We start from the raw sequence: 18894 nt of genomic DNA, 5'->3' as shown, positions 1-18894 counted from the left end.
TTTTTATTTTCCCATTGGAAGCAGTTTTCCTTTTGGCCCATTTGAGAGGAGCACACATTGCCCTAACTTCAAGTGAGCTCATCCCAGTGATTATTCCAGCAGGATAAGAATGTTGAATTAAGTAATCTGCTCAGCACCAGCCATTTACTCCTTACTAGCTGCACATTATAACTAGGGTTATTATTAGAAAGTTGTCAGGAAATAGAAAATCATCACCAGTAGCTACAGGTCACCCACTAATCCCAGCCTGCCCCTCACCACCTGCCATCATAAACTGAGTCAGGGCATCCCCCCTGTCCCACTCTTACCTGTGACACTGGGCACTGAGAGCAAACAAAAGAGAGAGAAAAGCCACCTTGCTTTCATCTTCACTTGCTGAAGTTCTGGTGAATGTGCAGCTCTCTTGGTGCTCCCTCAGAAAAGGAAGTTGAAGTGGCCTGCCCCGTGCAGACAGGCAGATGTGCAGCACACTCACTCAGCATGACTTCAAAGAAATGCTTCATTAAACTGAAAGCCTCAGTTTCCTGCCAGAGTGATAAAATAAGTATATCTTGTGAAACCTTTAAGATAAAAACATCACCTACATTTTAGCCCATGTTGAAAACCAATTCTTTTTTCCTTTGCCTTTTCAGATTAACTCAGAGTAAGAAGTTTACTGATTTACACCGTCTCAAAGATATGCCAGGTACATAAGTCTGAATATATAATTTCCAGGGATATATTTTAGGGGTGATCATGGTGGTGCCAGGTTAGCTGTTGGAATTTTTCTTTAATATTTCCTCCAACAGTGGTGATTTTGTATGTTCTTTGTACTATAAGGTAGGTAGCATACAAAAAAGCTGATTTTCTTTCTTTGCTAATTTTCTTCATGAGTTAGTCTCACATATACTATTTCTATACAGTGTACATTCAGTAGCTTTTAAAAACACAGCAAAACATCATAAACTATCTCCAGAAATTAATACAGATTGAAATAAGCATTTATACATTCACTTTTCCCCCGTCCTTTTTCTTCCTAAGAAGAACTCAAATTATTTTCTGCAGTTTGATGAATCCCGATATCACATGAGACAATGTCCCTTGGTGTGGTTAATGTCCTTCAGATGTCAGTTTTGGGAATGGCAGCACCCTCAGGTGGATTGGTGGTTGATTCCTTGATTTCCTGCAATAAAGACCTGTGAATTCCTTGATTCACCTGTCTTTACTGCAGGTCACCTGTGCATCCTTGCGAGCTGTCCTGGCAGCACACTGCATTTCCATGAGCTACCCACAGACCTGCCAGCAAAGCATCTCCTTGCAGGCAAGCCATGCAAATTTGCTGCTGTTGGCAGCTTTTCAGAAAGAAACAGGTTTGAGTTCTTGCTTATCACGCTTCTTCCCTGAAACGTAAACTTTAAGGAATTTAGAGATTTTAGAGGAGCTAAGATTTTAGTTAGAAATAAGCCTTACTAGAGTTAATTAAAATAATAATAATAAATGAGTAGGCCTATATGAAGTAAGGAGTTAGTAGTTAACTAATCATTGATTGCTTGTCAGCACAATGTTGAGTTAGCTGGGTTTATAATGAAGAATATAGAAACTGACACAGAATTTAAATAATGAAGATTTTGAGACTGACAAAGAGCTTTTAGGAACATAACGCAATTGTGGCCTCCTCTGTTCTGAAACCAATTGAAGACAAGGAATGGGAGTTCTACCAAGAGTTCATTTGTCATATTTGCATTGAAAATGTAGAAAGGTCAGAACGAGGAAGACTTCATTGACTTCCTCATTTTGGGACCCCTCCTCATGGAAGGGACACCAACCCATTTCAAGGGACAAACTAGGCATGCTTAATAGCTTTTGGAGTGATTAGCATACAAAGCAGGGAATGGGATGTACCAAAATGATGAATATGTATTTGTATTTTGGGTATTCAATACTTGTGTGGATAAAAGGGCTCTGTAATCACCTGGAAGCTGCAGTGTGGATTTGGGAGCCATCCCACACACAATAAACACACACTTTCTAACTTTAAACTGTTAGAGAGTTTTTGTTCGTCACAGTTGGATATCGGTACTAGATCAATATCCATATTTTTTTCAATAAATCATTCCCCCAAGCCAAAGAGCAGAGCAGAACACCTCAGGTACACAGTGTGGATATGTGTTGTGTGCTGGCTCTTCACCGTGTGGATGTTTGGCAGGACGGATGGGCAGGATGCTTGCTGCCCCTGATAGCTCCATCCTTGGGGGCCCAAGGACGTCCCACCATATGGAATTTGTGACAGAGCTTCTTACAGCCCTTTCCTCAGGGAAGAGAAAGCAAGTGTCACAGTCCCTTAAACAGGCACGTCTCTCTACCTGCAGTGCCCTCCCTCAGGAGGGACTCCTTGGCTGAGCTGACTCCTGACATATTTTCCTGACTGCCAACTTTTGCTAGCCATGGACCTCCCCATACCTCCAGCATGCAAGGTACAAAATGAAAAGTGAAAAAGATTCCGGTCATTTTCCTCTTTGGTGACCTGCCAGGTATTAACAACATCTATGCCACTTCCCTCATTTGTGCATATGCAAACTTTTGATGTCATATTTAAATAGGCTCCAGCTGGAGCTGGTAGTGCAGGCCAGGCTACGTCAGGGCTCCACACGTCCTGAAGAATAAATGCTGCTGCACAATCTTCTTTTTGTTTGCATTGCTCTTCTACCTGAGGAAATGTACTAAGAGCACTTGTAGGAAATGCATTGGATGCCCAGGTGGCTGCTAAAGAAATTTTCCCTGGGTATGAAATCTCTGCTTGTCATTCAGAAATCTGACTGAGAAAGATCTGTCCTAGATGATCAAGAAGTCCTGAAGCTGAGGATGAACAGAATAGTCAAGCCATGGTAATTGACAGACACAGAAGGGAATAAAAATACTAAAGGGATACGTTCTGGTTTCCGCTTCAGAGCAAAGACCACAAAGGATACAGAGATTACCTGCAGATACTAGAGTCTAAGAAAATCTGACTTCAGTCTAAAATTTGGATTTTCATTTATGATTGCAGTTACCTTAGCTTCTCCTGCTGATCAGGTCATGTAAGCTTTATACCATGAGAGAATGTATTTTGTCTTAAACGAGATTTTTTTTATTGATCTGAAACACACATCACAAATTGACAAGACAGCCCAAGTGCTGTGTGGCATATTCAAGAGACAAAGAAATCCCTGAGCAGCTTGTTTGAGTTTCTAGATCATTGTATCTTGCCCTTAGAATTTGTTTCTCCCCCTAAAATAACCTCCTAAAAATATACTGCTGCCATGTGTCATTGTGTTGGCTGAATGCAGCCACCCAGCTCTGTTGCTGTGCTTGGTGATTAAAGGCAGACAAGAAAGAAACCTCCCAGCATGATGGAATTTTGTTCCATTCAGAGCTGTGTTTTGCCCCAGTTCCTACCTTAAGCCCAGGTCCTGAAATAGTCATCCTGCTGCCAACATTCATGTGTGTGCACATCATTTACAGCCTCTGTAAATGATGGCAAAACCCCTTCTGAGACACGCCACTTATCTCACCTGCTGGCAGGGAGACATCTCTTCCCTGGAGCCAGACTCGAAGTCCTGCTCACAGCAAATCATTATAAGAGTTTCTTCCCACTCTCCCCCTTTTCTGGAAAGTTACTTACAGGCAGTTTTGCAAAGACCACGGTCGGATGTTACACGCCAGGTCACCAGGAGGTACTGAAACATATCCAGGGCCAGTGGACCTCGTGGGCAGCTGGAGGGAGGACGCACCTGCATTTGGCTTTTCCTCGGTGGAGAAGCTACAGGGATGATTGTCTCAGATCTGGGATGTGCAGGTTTTTCCTGCCATTCCAGAGGCACCCAGAAATCGCTGCAAGGCTGGGAGGTTTCAGAGGAAAAGCTGTGCTCAAGCAAATGACACACCTTGCCAGTGGATGTGTGAACCACAGGGTTTTCTTTTTAGGACAAACATTTGACCTGGTTGATAGTCCCCTGAGCAGATGGGCTCTGAATATCATCGAGGATGGGCCCACTGCACAGGAACACCACATGCAGCATTCATTTTTTTTCATTCTGGTGGCAGTAGAGGATGGCAGTGGGGAATCCTTTAATTATTTTCTGCAGGTCTGTTCACCACTGGAGGAAGGATTTTAAACACTACAAATGACTCTTTCCACGGCTGTCACCCCATTATGTGTCATGCTCACAAAACCCTCCACTGCAATACATTTCTTCTGCCTCAATTACAGTGAGCTGTACCTAAGGAGGAAGCACAGCTACAGTCAGTCCCACAGAAAAAGAAATCTTGAACTCCAGAGACAAATTCAATTATTCACAAAGAGAGGCTTTTTAGAAATGCTAGTGCACGAGCCGTTCCTGCCAGAGGCGAGGATGATTACCCTTGCAGACTGGTGTCCTCTAAACATTGCTTAAAGAAAGCACATGTCCCCGGTGGAAGACAGAGGAAGGCTTTGAAGCAGGAATTTCATTAAAGGCTAAACTAACCTTTCAGGTTCGCTTGGCACTTGGCACAGAAACTCCCACTTCATCGCCGTGTTTTGGTTTTGAGCTGCTTTGAAAGCTGCACCAAGGACTCCACAGCCAGCTTTGACCACGGCACCTCCTCGTGGGTGGCAGGGCTGGGGGGCAGCTTGGCAGGGGACAGGGCACTGAATTGGCAGTGGGACACCCACTGGGCTTTTTCAGTGAGCTCCTGCTCCCTCTGTCACCCCTTCCCACTCCTAGTTCCTCTCTCCTGCTCACAGCACTGCCTCTTCTGCATGTGGGGGACAAGAGGGAAGAGGGTTTCTTCCTCTGCTTCCTCCTTGTACTCCTCCTCCTCCCTCACAGCTGCATGTGCAACCCACACCCCGTGTATGACACAATCCAGCCAGGCTCTGGAGGCAGCATGGCAAGGATCACACACTTCCCTCTCACCAGCAGTTTCTCCATCTGAAAGATGTTGATTGCTCTGAGTGAATTTTTGCTCTCTGCTACCTCACTGACAGGTCATAGTATGGGAAAAAAAACCAAGAACAGCTCAGCCCTAGGTGCCTTCCTGCTTCAGCTTTCTAATTACTTTTTCTAATTAGGCAGCCTGACTTACAGGTCATGTTTTAGAGAAAGAGAGCAAATGTTTGGGGATAAACAGAGGAGAATGAGCTCCCAACCTTTGCTGCCATTCCACTACAGGTCCCTGTGGTCCTCTGCTCCCATTTAATGCAATTTCTGACCAGTGATGTTCTCTTGGGGTAAGCTGTTGAGCATTTTGTTGCGCAAAGTTCAAGTTGCTGAAAAAGCAGAGTATAAGAAGTGCAACCAATGAGCAAAACAAAACAAATAACAGGCACATTGACCCAACAATTACCCACTAATGAAATACCACTGTGTGAAATCCAGCTGGATATTTCCATGAAAATTAAAGACTCTACACAGCCATTACTTTTAAAATGAAAAGGAAGGCACACATGAGACCAGCCCTGATTTCTTTGGTACATTCTCTTTTCTAGATACAGCACAAGCTGTGATTCCCCACTGTTTCCAACAACATCAGGTAAAGGCTTTTTTCTTGTACATCTCATCTTCCAGGTTTTGTAAGAAAATGTTTCAAAGTAGATTAAGAACTGTGCACCAAAATGTAATGGCACCCATAACGTTGAAAAAGGCATTTGTTTGAAAAGGATAACCCACTGCCAGTGCTGGGAAACACCTGCTCATGTGAGACTACATGGTTAAGATTCCACTGAAGCCTCCCAGAAGGGCCATGTCATCCCCTGGCCACATTGGCAGCAGCTTGAGAAACTTGGAGCAGCAACTTTTGCAAATCATTCCAGCAAGAAGTGTCTGCTTGTGAAAGAATTTTTCTCAGACACAGCCTGTGGGCTTTGAGTGGTACACAACAGAGGGAGTTAATAAGACAAGCAACAGACCACCTGGTCAGAATGGAGAAGTTTATGTTCTCTTCTGAAGTGATGTAAACCTAGATGGACTGTACAGCTCGTTTTACCATGCAGACTATCTCCAGTGGGTTGTGTTCCCCAGCTAATTTAAATTCATCCATACTACTGTATGAAAATACCTTCTTGAAGGCACACAGCCACCTGGCAAGGGCACAACACGGCACACTGGTTAGAATTCACCACTGAGGAAACACATCAAATAGAAAAGATTAAAGGTGTGAACAAATAGAAAGATTAAAGGTGTGAAAGGTAACTTTAGATGCAGTAGCAGTGACAACTTGAAGGCAGCAGAACTCTCTTTATCAGAAAAGAAATAAAATCATTTACAACAATAAAAGGCCAAGTTTACAGTGACACTAAGAACCATATCGTGTTTGGTTTTTTTTTGGACAGAATGTTTTGGAAGCATCAGCTGTTAATGAATTTGTTTGCATGCTGTATCTTTGTAGCCTATAAATACCTTTCATGTTATCAACATATCAGAAGCAACTACAGGAAAATGAGGCATTACTCCCATCACATCCATCATCTATTAAATTGTCCACTAAACCATAATTTCCTGTATCTTTAGAAAAACTGGTGAAGTACAAATCAAAAAGCAAAGGAGAGGTTGTTCCTCATGTTGAGCCTGATTCTGCAGAGAAGAAAGTGTACCTCTGTGAAGCCTGTTAGCACTCCTGAGGTGCTTTAGGCTGGAGCCTTGCATAGCAGGACACCTCACCCTGTCGTGGGAGGAGCAGGGCCATCTCCAGGAGGCTCTGCAGAGCTGAGTGCACCTTAGGTGAGCACAGCGTGGGATGAAGCATTCCTGAACCAGGGTATCTCCACAGAGTTAGCAGCCTGCAGTTGTTGGGAAGGATGGATAAATATAATTATTCATAAATAATACAGCCAGGATGAGAACGGACCTCTCTGCTAGCAGGACAATGTCCTTGCCTACGGATGGGTCCAGGGGTCAAGTAGGATGTTCCATCTCACCCCCAAAATGTATGGGTCACCCTGCACCTGTAACCCTCCCCTAAAACATCAAGTGCCTGTAACCCCATTGGCCCAAGTCTTGTTCCAGCCCACCTTGAATCCAAGGGGCCAGATGCTCTCTTGGATCTTCCCCCCACTTGGATTTTCCCCCTCTTAGGACCTCCACCCTCTCCTAGAGCATCCTCTTGTCTCTCTCCTCCCCCATCCCCTCAAGCCTCACCACGTGCTGCATCTGGCAGCTCCAAGCAAGACCTTTCTCCATCCCTAATAAACCTGATATCCCAAGAGCAGCCTTCAGAGATCTCTTGTCTCCATTCATCCAAACCATCCTGGAGCCCAGCGCTCCCTCCATGCAGTCAGGTGGAGTAAACACAGCACAGCAGCAGCTAGAAGGCAAAATGGAGAGCAGGGAACTTCTTGGATATTTCTGCCTAATGTCATTTTCCACACCCTAAGCAGAGGAACATGCAGCTACTGCAGATGTGAATCCTCTTGGTTCACTCTGTGCTCAAAGGCACGAGGTGAACGAGCCCTGAGGAGCCCACAAGGAGTTTTCAGAGTGGCAACGTGCACCAAGTCCTTTCAGAGCACTCCTGGCCAAGTAGCTGAAGAAAAGGATGGAGAATTAATTAATTAATTCCTTCTTTCAACATTCAATAAGAATTACTAAAGTTTCAACCACCACTAAAATTAAGAAAGACTTTTAGGTTGATTTGTGAGGGTCCAGTTTCTAGCTCAATCTGTCACCTCCCAAAACAATACTAGCCACTGCTGCTGCTTCTCTCAGTGAAATTTCATATCTCAGCAAATGGGCATTTAAAAAGTCACTGCTCACACATTTTTTGCATAAAACAGAGAAAGGACAACCAGTAATGAAAATCACCCCTGAGTGCCACCTGAACTGGAATTTTGGCTGTGAACAAAGAGTAAGTTAGTAGTCATCACCTCTAGCCCTCCTCCCAGTCTGACCCTCTGTCCTCAATCCTATTTCCATCCCAGTCACTGATGTGTTGCCAACCATTCCCAGGAGACTGCTTGTGACCCACTGACACACAGGCACCACTTGACTGAACGCTGCTCTTGCTCTGCCTGAAATCAGGTTATGCTTTAACTTCTCCACAGCTGATTAAACTTAGCAATGCTGCTAATGGCAGTGAAATCATTTGAGACCTCTAGCAGAGCAGTTAACTTCTATTTTGCATGATTGCCTCCATTTTCAAAATGAATATGTAGTGGCTCAGTGGGTTTAACTGCCCAAGTTGATGGGTTGCTCCTGGGTGCTTCCAGACTGTGTCCCAAGAAGAGCATGACTCTGTAGACAAGGAAAGCCACTCATGTTACCCAAGCCTTCCTTCCCAAAAGGCTGAAGCCACCTTCTGCCCCTTGGAAAATCAATGATTTCAGTAAATGAATTTCAGTCTGTTACTGTAATAGGATTTTAAGAAAAAGGCAGCATCTTGCAAGACTTATGAAAGTCAGTAAGCTGGAGAATTGCACTGTGACTGAGCACAAATCAAATAGTCTATTTGACATTTTAATTACAAATAAGAAAAAAAAAAATCACTCATTACAGAACTGAACGAAGTTGACTTGTGTGAATCAGACTCTCCAGAAAACTCTTTCCTCAGCTCAGCTGCAGCACCAAACCTCATGCAAACCATGGCAGCTGTGGCCATTACTGGTCACCCCTTCTCCCTGTAGAATTGCACTGACTCGCATGGTAAAGAGCATGTCAAGGAGGAATGAACAAAGCCCACCACAGAACTGCATGAAAAACACAAGTTTAGAAGCCACAGATCTGTTTGCAGGAAGCTGGATCAAAATTGCTTCAGGCTCATTTCAGTAATTCACCTGAATACACCAGAGACACATTTGGCCCAAGGTGCTTCTGCCACAGCTTGGCTGTGGTCTTTCAGAGATCAGTACAGCTGACCAGCTGCTCTCAGTACAGGTACAATTTTAGAAGTCTGATTTAATATCTGGTTCAAACAGAAATGCTTGTAGCTAAATTGGAAATAAAACTAATCTATCCATATTAGATTGGGGCTGTAATCTCATAACACCCTCAGATATTGGACTTCCCTGACAGACTTCCTGCTTTGCTCTGGCTCTCGTTCCCAAGAAGCTGAAAAGATTGAAGTAAATAATGAAAGAAATGTAAGTTCAAAGAAAATACATATATGGTTCCGTGGTTTGTACAATAGAAGCCTTTAACAACCTATAAACGAAACAAAAATGGAAAGAAGCAGTCTGAATGTGGTCTATTCACCCAGAAGGCAAGTTTTAAAGTTTTATCATACCAGTGGGGATGCTGCCCAGATCTGAAAACGCTGGGTGCAACAAGTGTATGCCTTGGGATCCTAGGGAGGATTGCTTAACTTTTCCTGAACAGAAAAAGTACATGCTCAGCTTTATGGCATTGGTACACTGGTTGGCTACAGGAAAGAACTATGATTTTTTTTTTTTTCCCAGGGAAGTAATCAGCTGTTTCAAAAAGGACAAAATATTGAACAGAGCAAGCATATTAGCTATCTTATTATTAGAATTATTACCTCGAATAAATATTGACCAAAAATAGCTTTGGTGCAGTTAGTTTGACTTTGGCAAAACATGAAGAATTAGATCTCTTGACAGGCTCTCCAGCATGTTTTCCTGCAATGTTCCGTTTTCACTTGCCATTTTCAGCAGTATTTATTGATGGCTGACTTTTCCTTCTCTCACCAGAATCATGTTTTGCCAGCCCCTGACTTGCTCTGTGTAGGACAGCTCCAACAGTCTGTTCCTCTGGAGAGGAGGTTCCCAGACTTGGGAGTTACCTCTTCAAGACCTCACCCACCACCCCACAACAGGCAGGGGTGACCTTCTGTTTTGTTTTATTTAATCCCCCACACCAATTCTCAGAAAAAAAAAAAAAAAATCACCATCCATCATCTGTACAAAACAACACAAGTTCCTTGCCAACAGCAACGACTCTTCCATAGGACCTGAAGTGCACCTAAAATCTTGACATTTACTCCTTTGCATTTTGGAGGAAGCAGGATTTAGCAACCCAGATTTAAACACCACAGAGAAGCCTGCACATTTTTTCCTGGTTCCCCATGCTGTGTACTTTCTCTTTGGGAAACTGCCAAAGTCTGCCTCAGGAGGTTGTTATTTTGCTCCAAGAGACCAAAATCAATCAATCCATCCGTGATTTGGCGGAGTCAGAAGAGAAGATTAGGACTCTCAAGGCAGATTATAAACACAATCCCCTCAATTAACTTCTCTGGGATGGCCTGGAGACGGTTAGATCCTCATTAAGTTAATTATTAACACGGATGGTCAGTGTGCATATTTTTTATGACAACTTGTATTAGTTTCAAGCCCAAAGCAGTAAACCCAGAGGGAACAAGCTTCCTGGAGCACATTTGGCCCCTGCCCTGGTCAGCAATGCCAGGGCTTTTCCCAGTCTCCATGATTTCCAGGCGTTTAGGACACTGTGCCTTGCCTGTATTCCCTGAGTACCTTCAAGAGATGTCATTATCAGAGAGACCTCTGAATTTCTGAATTATGCAGCTGGTGTTGGGGGTGCTTTTTAAAACCACTGCTTTGCAGGCCAAGGCTGAGCTCCTGCTGTGGTTTGGGGAGAAGGGCTGGTCAGGCACCTCTGGCATCACCTCCCACGGCTCTCATGTGAGAAAGCTCCAGCAGCATCCACAATCCCCACTTGTGCCTTGTGCTTTAATCCATAACTACATAGCACTCAGGGAATTTTAAGATCTCAGTTTTATGGGCCTGAAGAAGCTTGCCAGAACACAGGATTTTTTTTTTTTTCCTACTGGAAAGCAAGAACAAAACTTGCCCTGAAATTGCTTTGACACCTTGGTCCTGATGTGGTTTTGCTGCCATTAGGATCATAATTCTCAAGATGCCCTTCCAGAACAGCCTGGTGCACTTTTAGCAATAGAACTTTACATGCCTTGTTCCAGAATTCTTCAGGATTTAGCCTTAAAATTATGCCAGCTGCAGTTAATCTTACTACAGAAACTTGTCAAAAGGATGGAAGCTACATATGGAAGTCATACTTTTTGGGTCTCAGACCCTGCACATAAAGGCCAGTTTCCCCTGCAGATTCATGCCATGCCTAAGAAATGCCTTCCTCTTTTGATCCTCATGGGATCAGGCTCTCTGTATGAAAAATTAAGGCATTCATGGCTCTGTCAGAAGGGCTCAGAAAACTGAGCACTTAACACTAAGTGTAAATTGGATTCCCCTTCAAGAGTTCAAAGGGAAGAAGCTGAACTGTGGCCCAGAAAAGACTGAAATTGGTTAAAAAAATGTACTGTTCTATGACACAGCACTACATCCATGCTTCTTGCTCAGCAATAATTTATCCAAACTCTTTATTGCCTGAACAACATTATTTAAGGGCAGCTAAATGAGCAGCAGCATTGGCAGGCAGTACCCTGCACTGTCCTGTTGGGCAATTAAAACTGTGCCAGGCAAGTGTCTGGTTTAACCTTTCTGTAAGACCCCTGTAGCCTGTTGAAACCATACAAGATCCTGGCAGTGCTGGTGACCTCCAGAAAAAAGAGCCCCAAATAATTCCCCTGTGAAAGGCTGGCAGGTGAACCCTCTCCTGTGGCTGATGTACTTGGCACAGCCTGAAGAGTGACTGGGAGCAGCCCAGTGAGGGGAGGGAAGGGCTGGCAAGCAGCTGAAGGCACCCAGATGCTCTCAGCAAGGAGGATGACATGTCAGCAAGACCCACCAGTGACATGTGTGACTGGCTAGGAGCAGTGACAGCTTGAGGCCAAAACTGATTCTTGCACTCATCCATCTGGATAAATATTTGCTGCTGTTAAAGTGCGCCCACCGATGGGAATACATGATTAAAACATTTCTAATTTGCAGTGCCTTCAAATGCATTCAAGTCAGGCTCCCTTCTCCAGGGGATAAATGGCATTTATAAATCCTCAATATTTTTCTACTTCTGTTATCATTGCAGGTGAAAAAACAGAGTATTTGTACTTTAGCAGCCTGTTAGGTGTATGTTGCTATTTGACGAAGATTCAGATGTATCTCTGCAACTCCAGGCCAAGCTCATCTTCCAGTGAATATGTGATTGGTATGGGTTGACAATGGGAAAAGGCAATAAGCACTTTTTACAGAATCACAGGTTGGGTAGGGTTGAAAGAGACCTTCAAAGATCATCTACTCAAACCCCCTGCCATGAGCAGGGACATTTTTTACTAAACCAGCTTGTCCAAAGCCCCACCCAACCAGATTTACTTCCCAGGAATGGGGCATTCTGCTATTCTTCAACCTGTCCTGCTAGGAAAAAAAATATCTAGAAAAAGCATTTTATTCTAGTTTACCTACCTTTAAAATTATTTATTTATTTATTTATTTTCCTTTTTTAAGTGTGTGAAATGGTAATCTATGTTATTGATAATTTTGGTCGCTGGCCTTGTGTTAGCACCATTTTGTTCTGCTCAACACCCCAGCTTGATAGGATTCAGCACAGGAGGTGTATGACCAGGTTCTTACCTTATACTGCTGCCTGCTCCCAGTGCTGATGCTTTCTTTCTTACACCTCCTTCTTCTAGTCTTTCCACAGGTTAAGGTAGCACCAGGCAGACCAGAAAAGCAGGAAGCCTAATTGCTGGAGCTGTGCAACAGAAATGATGGAGTTTCCCAAGTCTGCAGCTGGGATAAGAAGCTGCCTAATAAACAAACAAACAGGATGTCTGTAGTCTGTCAGAGAAGTAATCAAAGCCTGGAGAAGACATTTGGTGTACTTTAAGACAAGGTTGTGCAGACTTCTTGGAGAAGTCCAATTACAGCATCTCAACTTATCTGGAATAAATTGAAGACAGGGCTGCTGGTGAACAGACCTGGAATGGAAGCTGAGCACTTGGCAGAAGTCAGCGAGTGACAAGGAAACAGAATTCTCTGTAAGAAGAGATTCCCTGTAAATAACTTACTCAATTTATATAAAAGGAACGTCCAGCTCCAGTCTTTAGACAGGCATTTCTCCAGTGTTGAACCCCACCAGGCGCCGTGTTATTTTTGCTGCTTTTCAGCCAGTGAATCAAAAAAGCTGGGGATGACAACTACAAGACTGAGTCAGACTTGTGCTAAAAGACAGCTGAGTAAATTAGAAATCCTGGCTGGGGAACTGGAGGGGGCAGAAGGGGCAAGGACAGCCTGCTGAGCACTCGGTATGACCAGCCTGTGATTTCACGCTGGCAGCCTGGCAGAGCTCATCAAATCACCTCGGTGCTGGGGGAGGCTGTATAGCAGCACTTGTAAACTCCAGAACAGCTTCCTGACCAGCAAGGTTTGAAGCATTCATAATTAGAGAGGCTGCACAGTCATAAAGCTTTTATTCATTTTAATTTCTGTTGGTGATTATAAAAAAAAAAAAAATGTAGACAGGCTACCAATCTTTTTTTTTTAGTATAGAAAAGAATCTGGGAAAATTGAATTTAAAATAAAAAATAATTTCCAGGAATATACCTTTAATCATAACAGCTCTGGTGGTAGAGAAAAAGGGTACACAGCTCCCCAGCTTTATTAGGCTTGTGCCTTTTCCCCCCTCAGCTAAAGGCACAGGTAAAAGCTGCCTGTAACCTCACGCTGCCATGCTCACACCTTTAGCTACTCAAATGGACTCTTTTTGAGGTGCCCTGAGGCCAGGCTCTGCCTGCACCCCAGCCATCCTACAGGTCTCTCTCCCAGCCCTCATATTTGTAATCAGTGCCTCGACGAGATGCAAATGAGTAAGACAAGTTATTCTGAAGGTTAAACATTTTCGCAGCCGGCGATGCCGTTCCTCTACAATTAAAGGCAAATGTCTCAAAGGTACTTAAATCCTTGTTTGCTGCCAAGACAACTACACTTGGAATGACAGGCTTAAATCTTTCAAGAGCACTCACATTGCTGTGCCTCTGTCATTTATGGGCTTTTCAGAGATCTAGTAATTGTTATGCTTCGGGCAAAACCATGTAAAACAAAAACAACAACAAACCCCTAATTTATTCATAAATCAGAGATATTTTCCTTCAAGAAGGGTAGAGTCATTAATAGCAGCAACGCTGTAATATGTGCATGTTTAGTAAACGTTTTCCAGGAAAGAGACACAAGGCAGTGCCACAGCCCAAGCCTAACATTCAAGTTATATATATATATAACAATAACCTTAAAACAGCAGCTTGGTTTACAGCTATTTTGCCTGGTGGTAATTTCTCTCACCACCTCAGCAGGGCCATCCTGGATTTTTGTTGACACTTAGTGCCATTCTCCAAGCTCAGCTCTCCATGAGCCTAGAGCTCTCAGCTCCAGGCTGAGCCCGGCTGCTGCTTCTTACTTTTATTTCTCCAAGTAAGTTCTTTGGGCTCTCCTTGGACCCACACAACTTTGAAACCTCAAGTTTCTCACTGCTGGTTACCTCATAGCAACCTTCTATCATTTTCAAAACTCTCCACCTTCCATTAGTGTTTGCTGTTGAGATCTGCAGAGTAACCCCCAGAAATTGGATTTTTAATTATTATTTTACAAAGATGGATTTACTCAGTTCTACCCTGTCTAATATAAGACTTTTTAGTATGGGAAACTTGTCTTCAGGTTCAGTCTTTGCAGAGGACTTAGACAAAAAAGTTTGGCTCAGCAGTGCCCATATAGGGAGAGCAGGTGCTCCTGAATGACATTGACTGACCTGGGATATTTTGCTCCTCTTTATTCTGTTTTCAGGCACTATTCTCAACCCAAAATCTACAGAAGATAAATCTAGCAAGTGCTGTATCCCCCTCAGTGCTTTGTAGAGAATCATCTTTAGAACCTCGACACATCAAGGATTAGGAACTCTGTCAGGTAACTCCGTCCATATCCACTGCTCTATCCAGAGTATATCCAAACATTGTGCTTGTTCTCTACACATTAAAAAATAAAAATAAAATAAATAGTAATAATAGTAATAAAAAAGTTCCCAGATTTGCTTTAATGCTGGGGCATTTCTGTGGCCCAGCCAGCAGTACTGTGCATGGTTGGTTATGTGGGCACAGCAGTGTGGACAAGGCAGAAGCAGGGACAGTTGGATCTCCCGTGGTCATCAGGGGACACATAGCTCCTGAAACAGTCTGTTGGCACCACGAGGTGGGGACATGGAGTAAAAGAAATCCAAACTCACACGCAAATAACCTCTGGAAACGTGCCAGCAATTTCTTTGCACATAAAAATCAAAATAAGCCTTGCGGGAAAGCCTTCCCTGTCCCTCCCTCAGTGCTGAGTGCAGTCTGTCTCAAAGCTAAAGCTTGCTGGTGCCTGTGGTTTTCCAGCCACAAGGTTGGAAAGAGACTCATTCCAGCCTTTGTCTGGGGCTTGGTCCAGAGAAAGTAGCTGTGAGCTGCAGCAGAAGTTGGTTTTCCCCTTTCCTGTTTATCTGGTTATTGGTTATTATCCCTCTGAGCCCACCAGGGAATTGTTTTCTTCCCTCCTGGCATTTAGCAGTCACGTCTGCTGGTTCAATTGTGACAGTGCATTTGCAAACAGGCTGAAAATTCAAAGTGACTCAAATGATCACCAGGTAATTTACCCATAAACTGCCAAGGTAAGAGCATCAGACTGTGCAGGTATCACTGAAGGTAAAGGAGCAAAGCTATTTTGAGTACACAGGAGCAAGCTGCTTGTAGCTTGTGCCTTCAATTGCTTTTAGTCCAACAATTCACCTTAAAGCAGGCACAGAGCAGGCTATCACCCTCACTGCCTCCTGAAGCACTTTGCAATGAATTAGGTTTTAATATCAGAATATTACAGTTTCCAGTACCAAGAGCTAATGGGTGAAACACAGGGTTTCCATGAGACATTGGTGTATTTTGTATTTTATGTTCGCTCTGAGCTTTGCCTTGGTGACACAATATGCTGATTGCCATTGCCATAAATTCAATTGTTCACACATTCTCTCTCAGTTTTCCATCCTCTGGCAATAAAGCTACATTTAGAAAGGGCTGTCTTTAGCAATTGCTTGCCATCCTTTTATTGATGGATTCTCAGAGCATCTCATTGCACTGTTTTTCTATTATCCTTTTAATGGTTTTTCATTTACTCCAACGTAGATGGACCAAGGAGTGCTTTACAACAATAGCTGCCACTTACACTGTCCTTTCTTTGGGCATAAGCTGGGGGGTGGAGGGAGAACAGTGGGGATTTTGTCCATGATTTAATTTTTAAATCAAGTCTGCTTTTATACACTACATCCTTACTGCCCTGAAGAGTTTTCTTATTTCTTGTCCCTCAAATATAGGAATCATGCATTTTGACTGATGTTTAGAATTCTGCTAAAATAAGTGTTGGCTGTTCAAACACCTGCTTTGTATCACAAAGAGGTCAAACTGAAAAATTTATTTTGCCAATGATTTCGACCAGATTTAACTTACTAAACTTACTCTAAGACATTGCAGATACTGGTAAAATCAAGTGAACTACCATTGTTTACTGTTCCCATGTCTCTCATTGCATCTGGTTGCCCAAAAAGGATGTATCTGAATTAGGAAGGCACTGTTATTTCTTAGAAATACAGTGGTCTATAGATATAAGTGAGCTCTGCAAGGAAAGGGAATATCTTTCTCAAAACCAGATGACAAAACAATAAAAAAACCCACAAGAACCAGGCACACAGCTCAGCATCTGAGACTTTTGGTATGGAGTATAAAAAGCTATAAACAATTCTAATTATGATATACAAAACTTGTAAGAATGAAATTACAGCGGACAAACCATTCTTATTATTCATTATTCTTAGCTTATTTTATTCAGCCAAATTGCTCTGTTATTTAATAAACAGTCTAGTCTAACAAAGCAATATCTATTTCCTCTATGGCTTCAGCAAAATCCCCACAACTGGAAGGAATATTTTTTTTTTGTTAAGCCATTTAACATCCATCCCCCTGCATATCAACAGGCTAGGCATAAATTAAATCTGGCCTAGTGAAGTGGTGAGGTGAAATAGCTAACACCAAAAACCAGAAATTACATTTAAAAATATTTTTTTAAGCAATTAAATCTCAGCTGAAGGTTAAACAATCAACAGTTCAATAATGCTTGAATATTGGATTAAATAATATCTATATGGCTGAAACAAGAAGTAGCCATCAAAATAAATCCTCAGCAGATATTTGCCTGTTGTGTTTGGAGGTGCTTTTGTCATTGAAATATGAATCTAAGACATATGCTAGATATCGTCTTCAAAAGTTTATAAAAAAATAGCTGCAGGCTGAATAAGTCTCGACAGCATTGTATCTGAGGGAGAAAAAAAAAACCACCCCAAAACCCCCCTGACCAACCTCAAGAAACACTTAAATAGCAAGGAGAAGTAAAACAGTAGAATAAGGGGAAAAAAAAAAAACACAACTCCCAAAATACCACCCTCATCCTGCTCTTTTTTTCTAATTTGCAACAACATTTCAGGATTTTGTGGGGTTGTATGCAAGGGCAGCCTCGGGCCCCCAGGGATTGCCAGATGTGTTTAGCAGAGGGACAAAGCTGGTGCCACTTGCCCAGATTGGTCACAGGTGAATTGTTTAGAAGATAAGCTCATTTACAGAAAAATCCTGCAGGACACAGGTCACCTCATCCCACCTTAGCTTAAAAATGCACAGGCTGACTGGCTGGAACCTTGAATTCCTGAATGATAATTCCTGAACTAACTGAATACTCATTCAAAGGGTGAGACTGGACTGCAGCAGGTTCAGAAGTTTCTGTTTGACCACAGAAATAATTTTATTGTCACTGTTCTGCAACTGAGAAAATCATCATCTTGTCCTGAATTTACAGATTATTTTATTCATGCAACAAAAGAAAAAATACCCGGGAAGCATGATCTCTTTGTTTGAACTCAATCATTTATTCTGCTCAATATCATTCTGTGCTTAAATTAAATATTTTCCTCTTCTCCACCTAAATAAAATGTGATCCAACATATTATGCAGTTCTAATCTATTTTGGCCAGCTACATTTTCATGCTGATAATGGAAAATTAATTTAACCATATATGCCCAGGAATATCATCACATTTTGCATGGAAGATAAAATCTCACGAGGCACTTGATTCGTGAATGTAGCTTCCAGGAAGATGTTCATTTCCAATTGCATTTTCCCCCCAATAGATTCTTAATTTGCCTTGTTCTATATGGTTTCCAGTTATCATTTTGTATGGCAATAAAAATCATTGAAGCAGCAAAAGCTTACAGGCCCCTGCCTAGGTTTGATTTATATAATGAATGGCACAATATCCTTGGTCTGCATAATTGAAATTCATTCATCTCCCACTGTTTATAATGCAGTCATAAAGTGCTTTATGTGTTTAATGATAAAAAATCATTTTATTTGCATTTCTTGGGGAAAAGAAACATGCTCTCTTCATTGTCTTGTTACATGTATGCTTTACATGTGTGAGCTTGTAGATCTATGAAAAACCTGTTTATTCCCATCACCTTCTGCTTTAAAGCCCAAAAAGTCCTTATAAAGCACTATTAATCTAAAAAAAAAGAAAAAAAAAAAAAGGCTGTGGCAAAAAGTCAGCATTTTAAGACCTGAATGAATACTCATCTATAAGTGAAAAATCTGACTAGTAAGTAAATTCAACAGCTGACCTAAACATGTTTCAGACAGCCTGTTTCTCCCACAGCAGAGAAGCTACAGCTCCACCCATTCTCCTGAAGTTAAACTTTTCCCCTATCAGGGAAAAAACATTAAAATATAATTTTTTTCTGAGATATTCTCTGTAAGACTTTTTAAAAAAATAACTTCCATTTGAATAAAAATTTGAAGCCTCACTTGAAAAACCACAACTGCCTCTTGCACAAATGAAATTGGGTGTTTTAATCCTACTGCCAGGAAAATTTGCATGTGCTTCCCCCCCCCCCCCCTTTTTTTTTTTAATGCTATATTCTATATTTACATCTCTGAAGGCATCATTTTACCATTCTGCTTTCCTCTAT

The 18894-nt window shown here is 42.3% G+C and overlaps 1 protein-coding gene across 3 annotated transcripts in view; it reads right to left on the bottom strand.

Moving 5' to 3' along the window:
* Window positions 1-17304, bottom strand: part of CD96 (CD96 molecule) — a 48042-nt gene extending 30738 nt beyond the window's left edge. For 2 of the 3 annotated variants that reach the window (XM_085577951.1, XM_085578012.1), the window contains exon 1: window positions 309-17304. In XM_085577951.1, the coding sequence (XP_085434077.1) occupies window positions 309-366 (58 nt within the window). In that variant the 5' untranslated portion in view covers window positions 367-17304. The remainder of the gene's footprint in view (window positions 1-308) is intronic. The other variant, XM_085577910.1, reaches the window with a different exon arrangement.
* Window positions 17305-18894: the final 1590 nt, after the last annotated feature.

Source organism: Lonchura striata, chromosome 1, assembly GCF_050655825.1.
Source record: "Lonchura striata isolate lonStrDom1 chromosome 1, ASM5065582v1, whole genome shotgun sequence".
Lineage (NCBI taxonomy): Eukaryota > Metazoa > Chordata > Aves > Passeriformes > Estrildidae > Lonchura > Lonchura striata.
The sequence above is the reverse complement of the archived record's forward strand: the minus strand, read 5'-3'. Positions and strand labels throughout refer to the sequence as shown.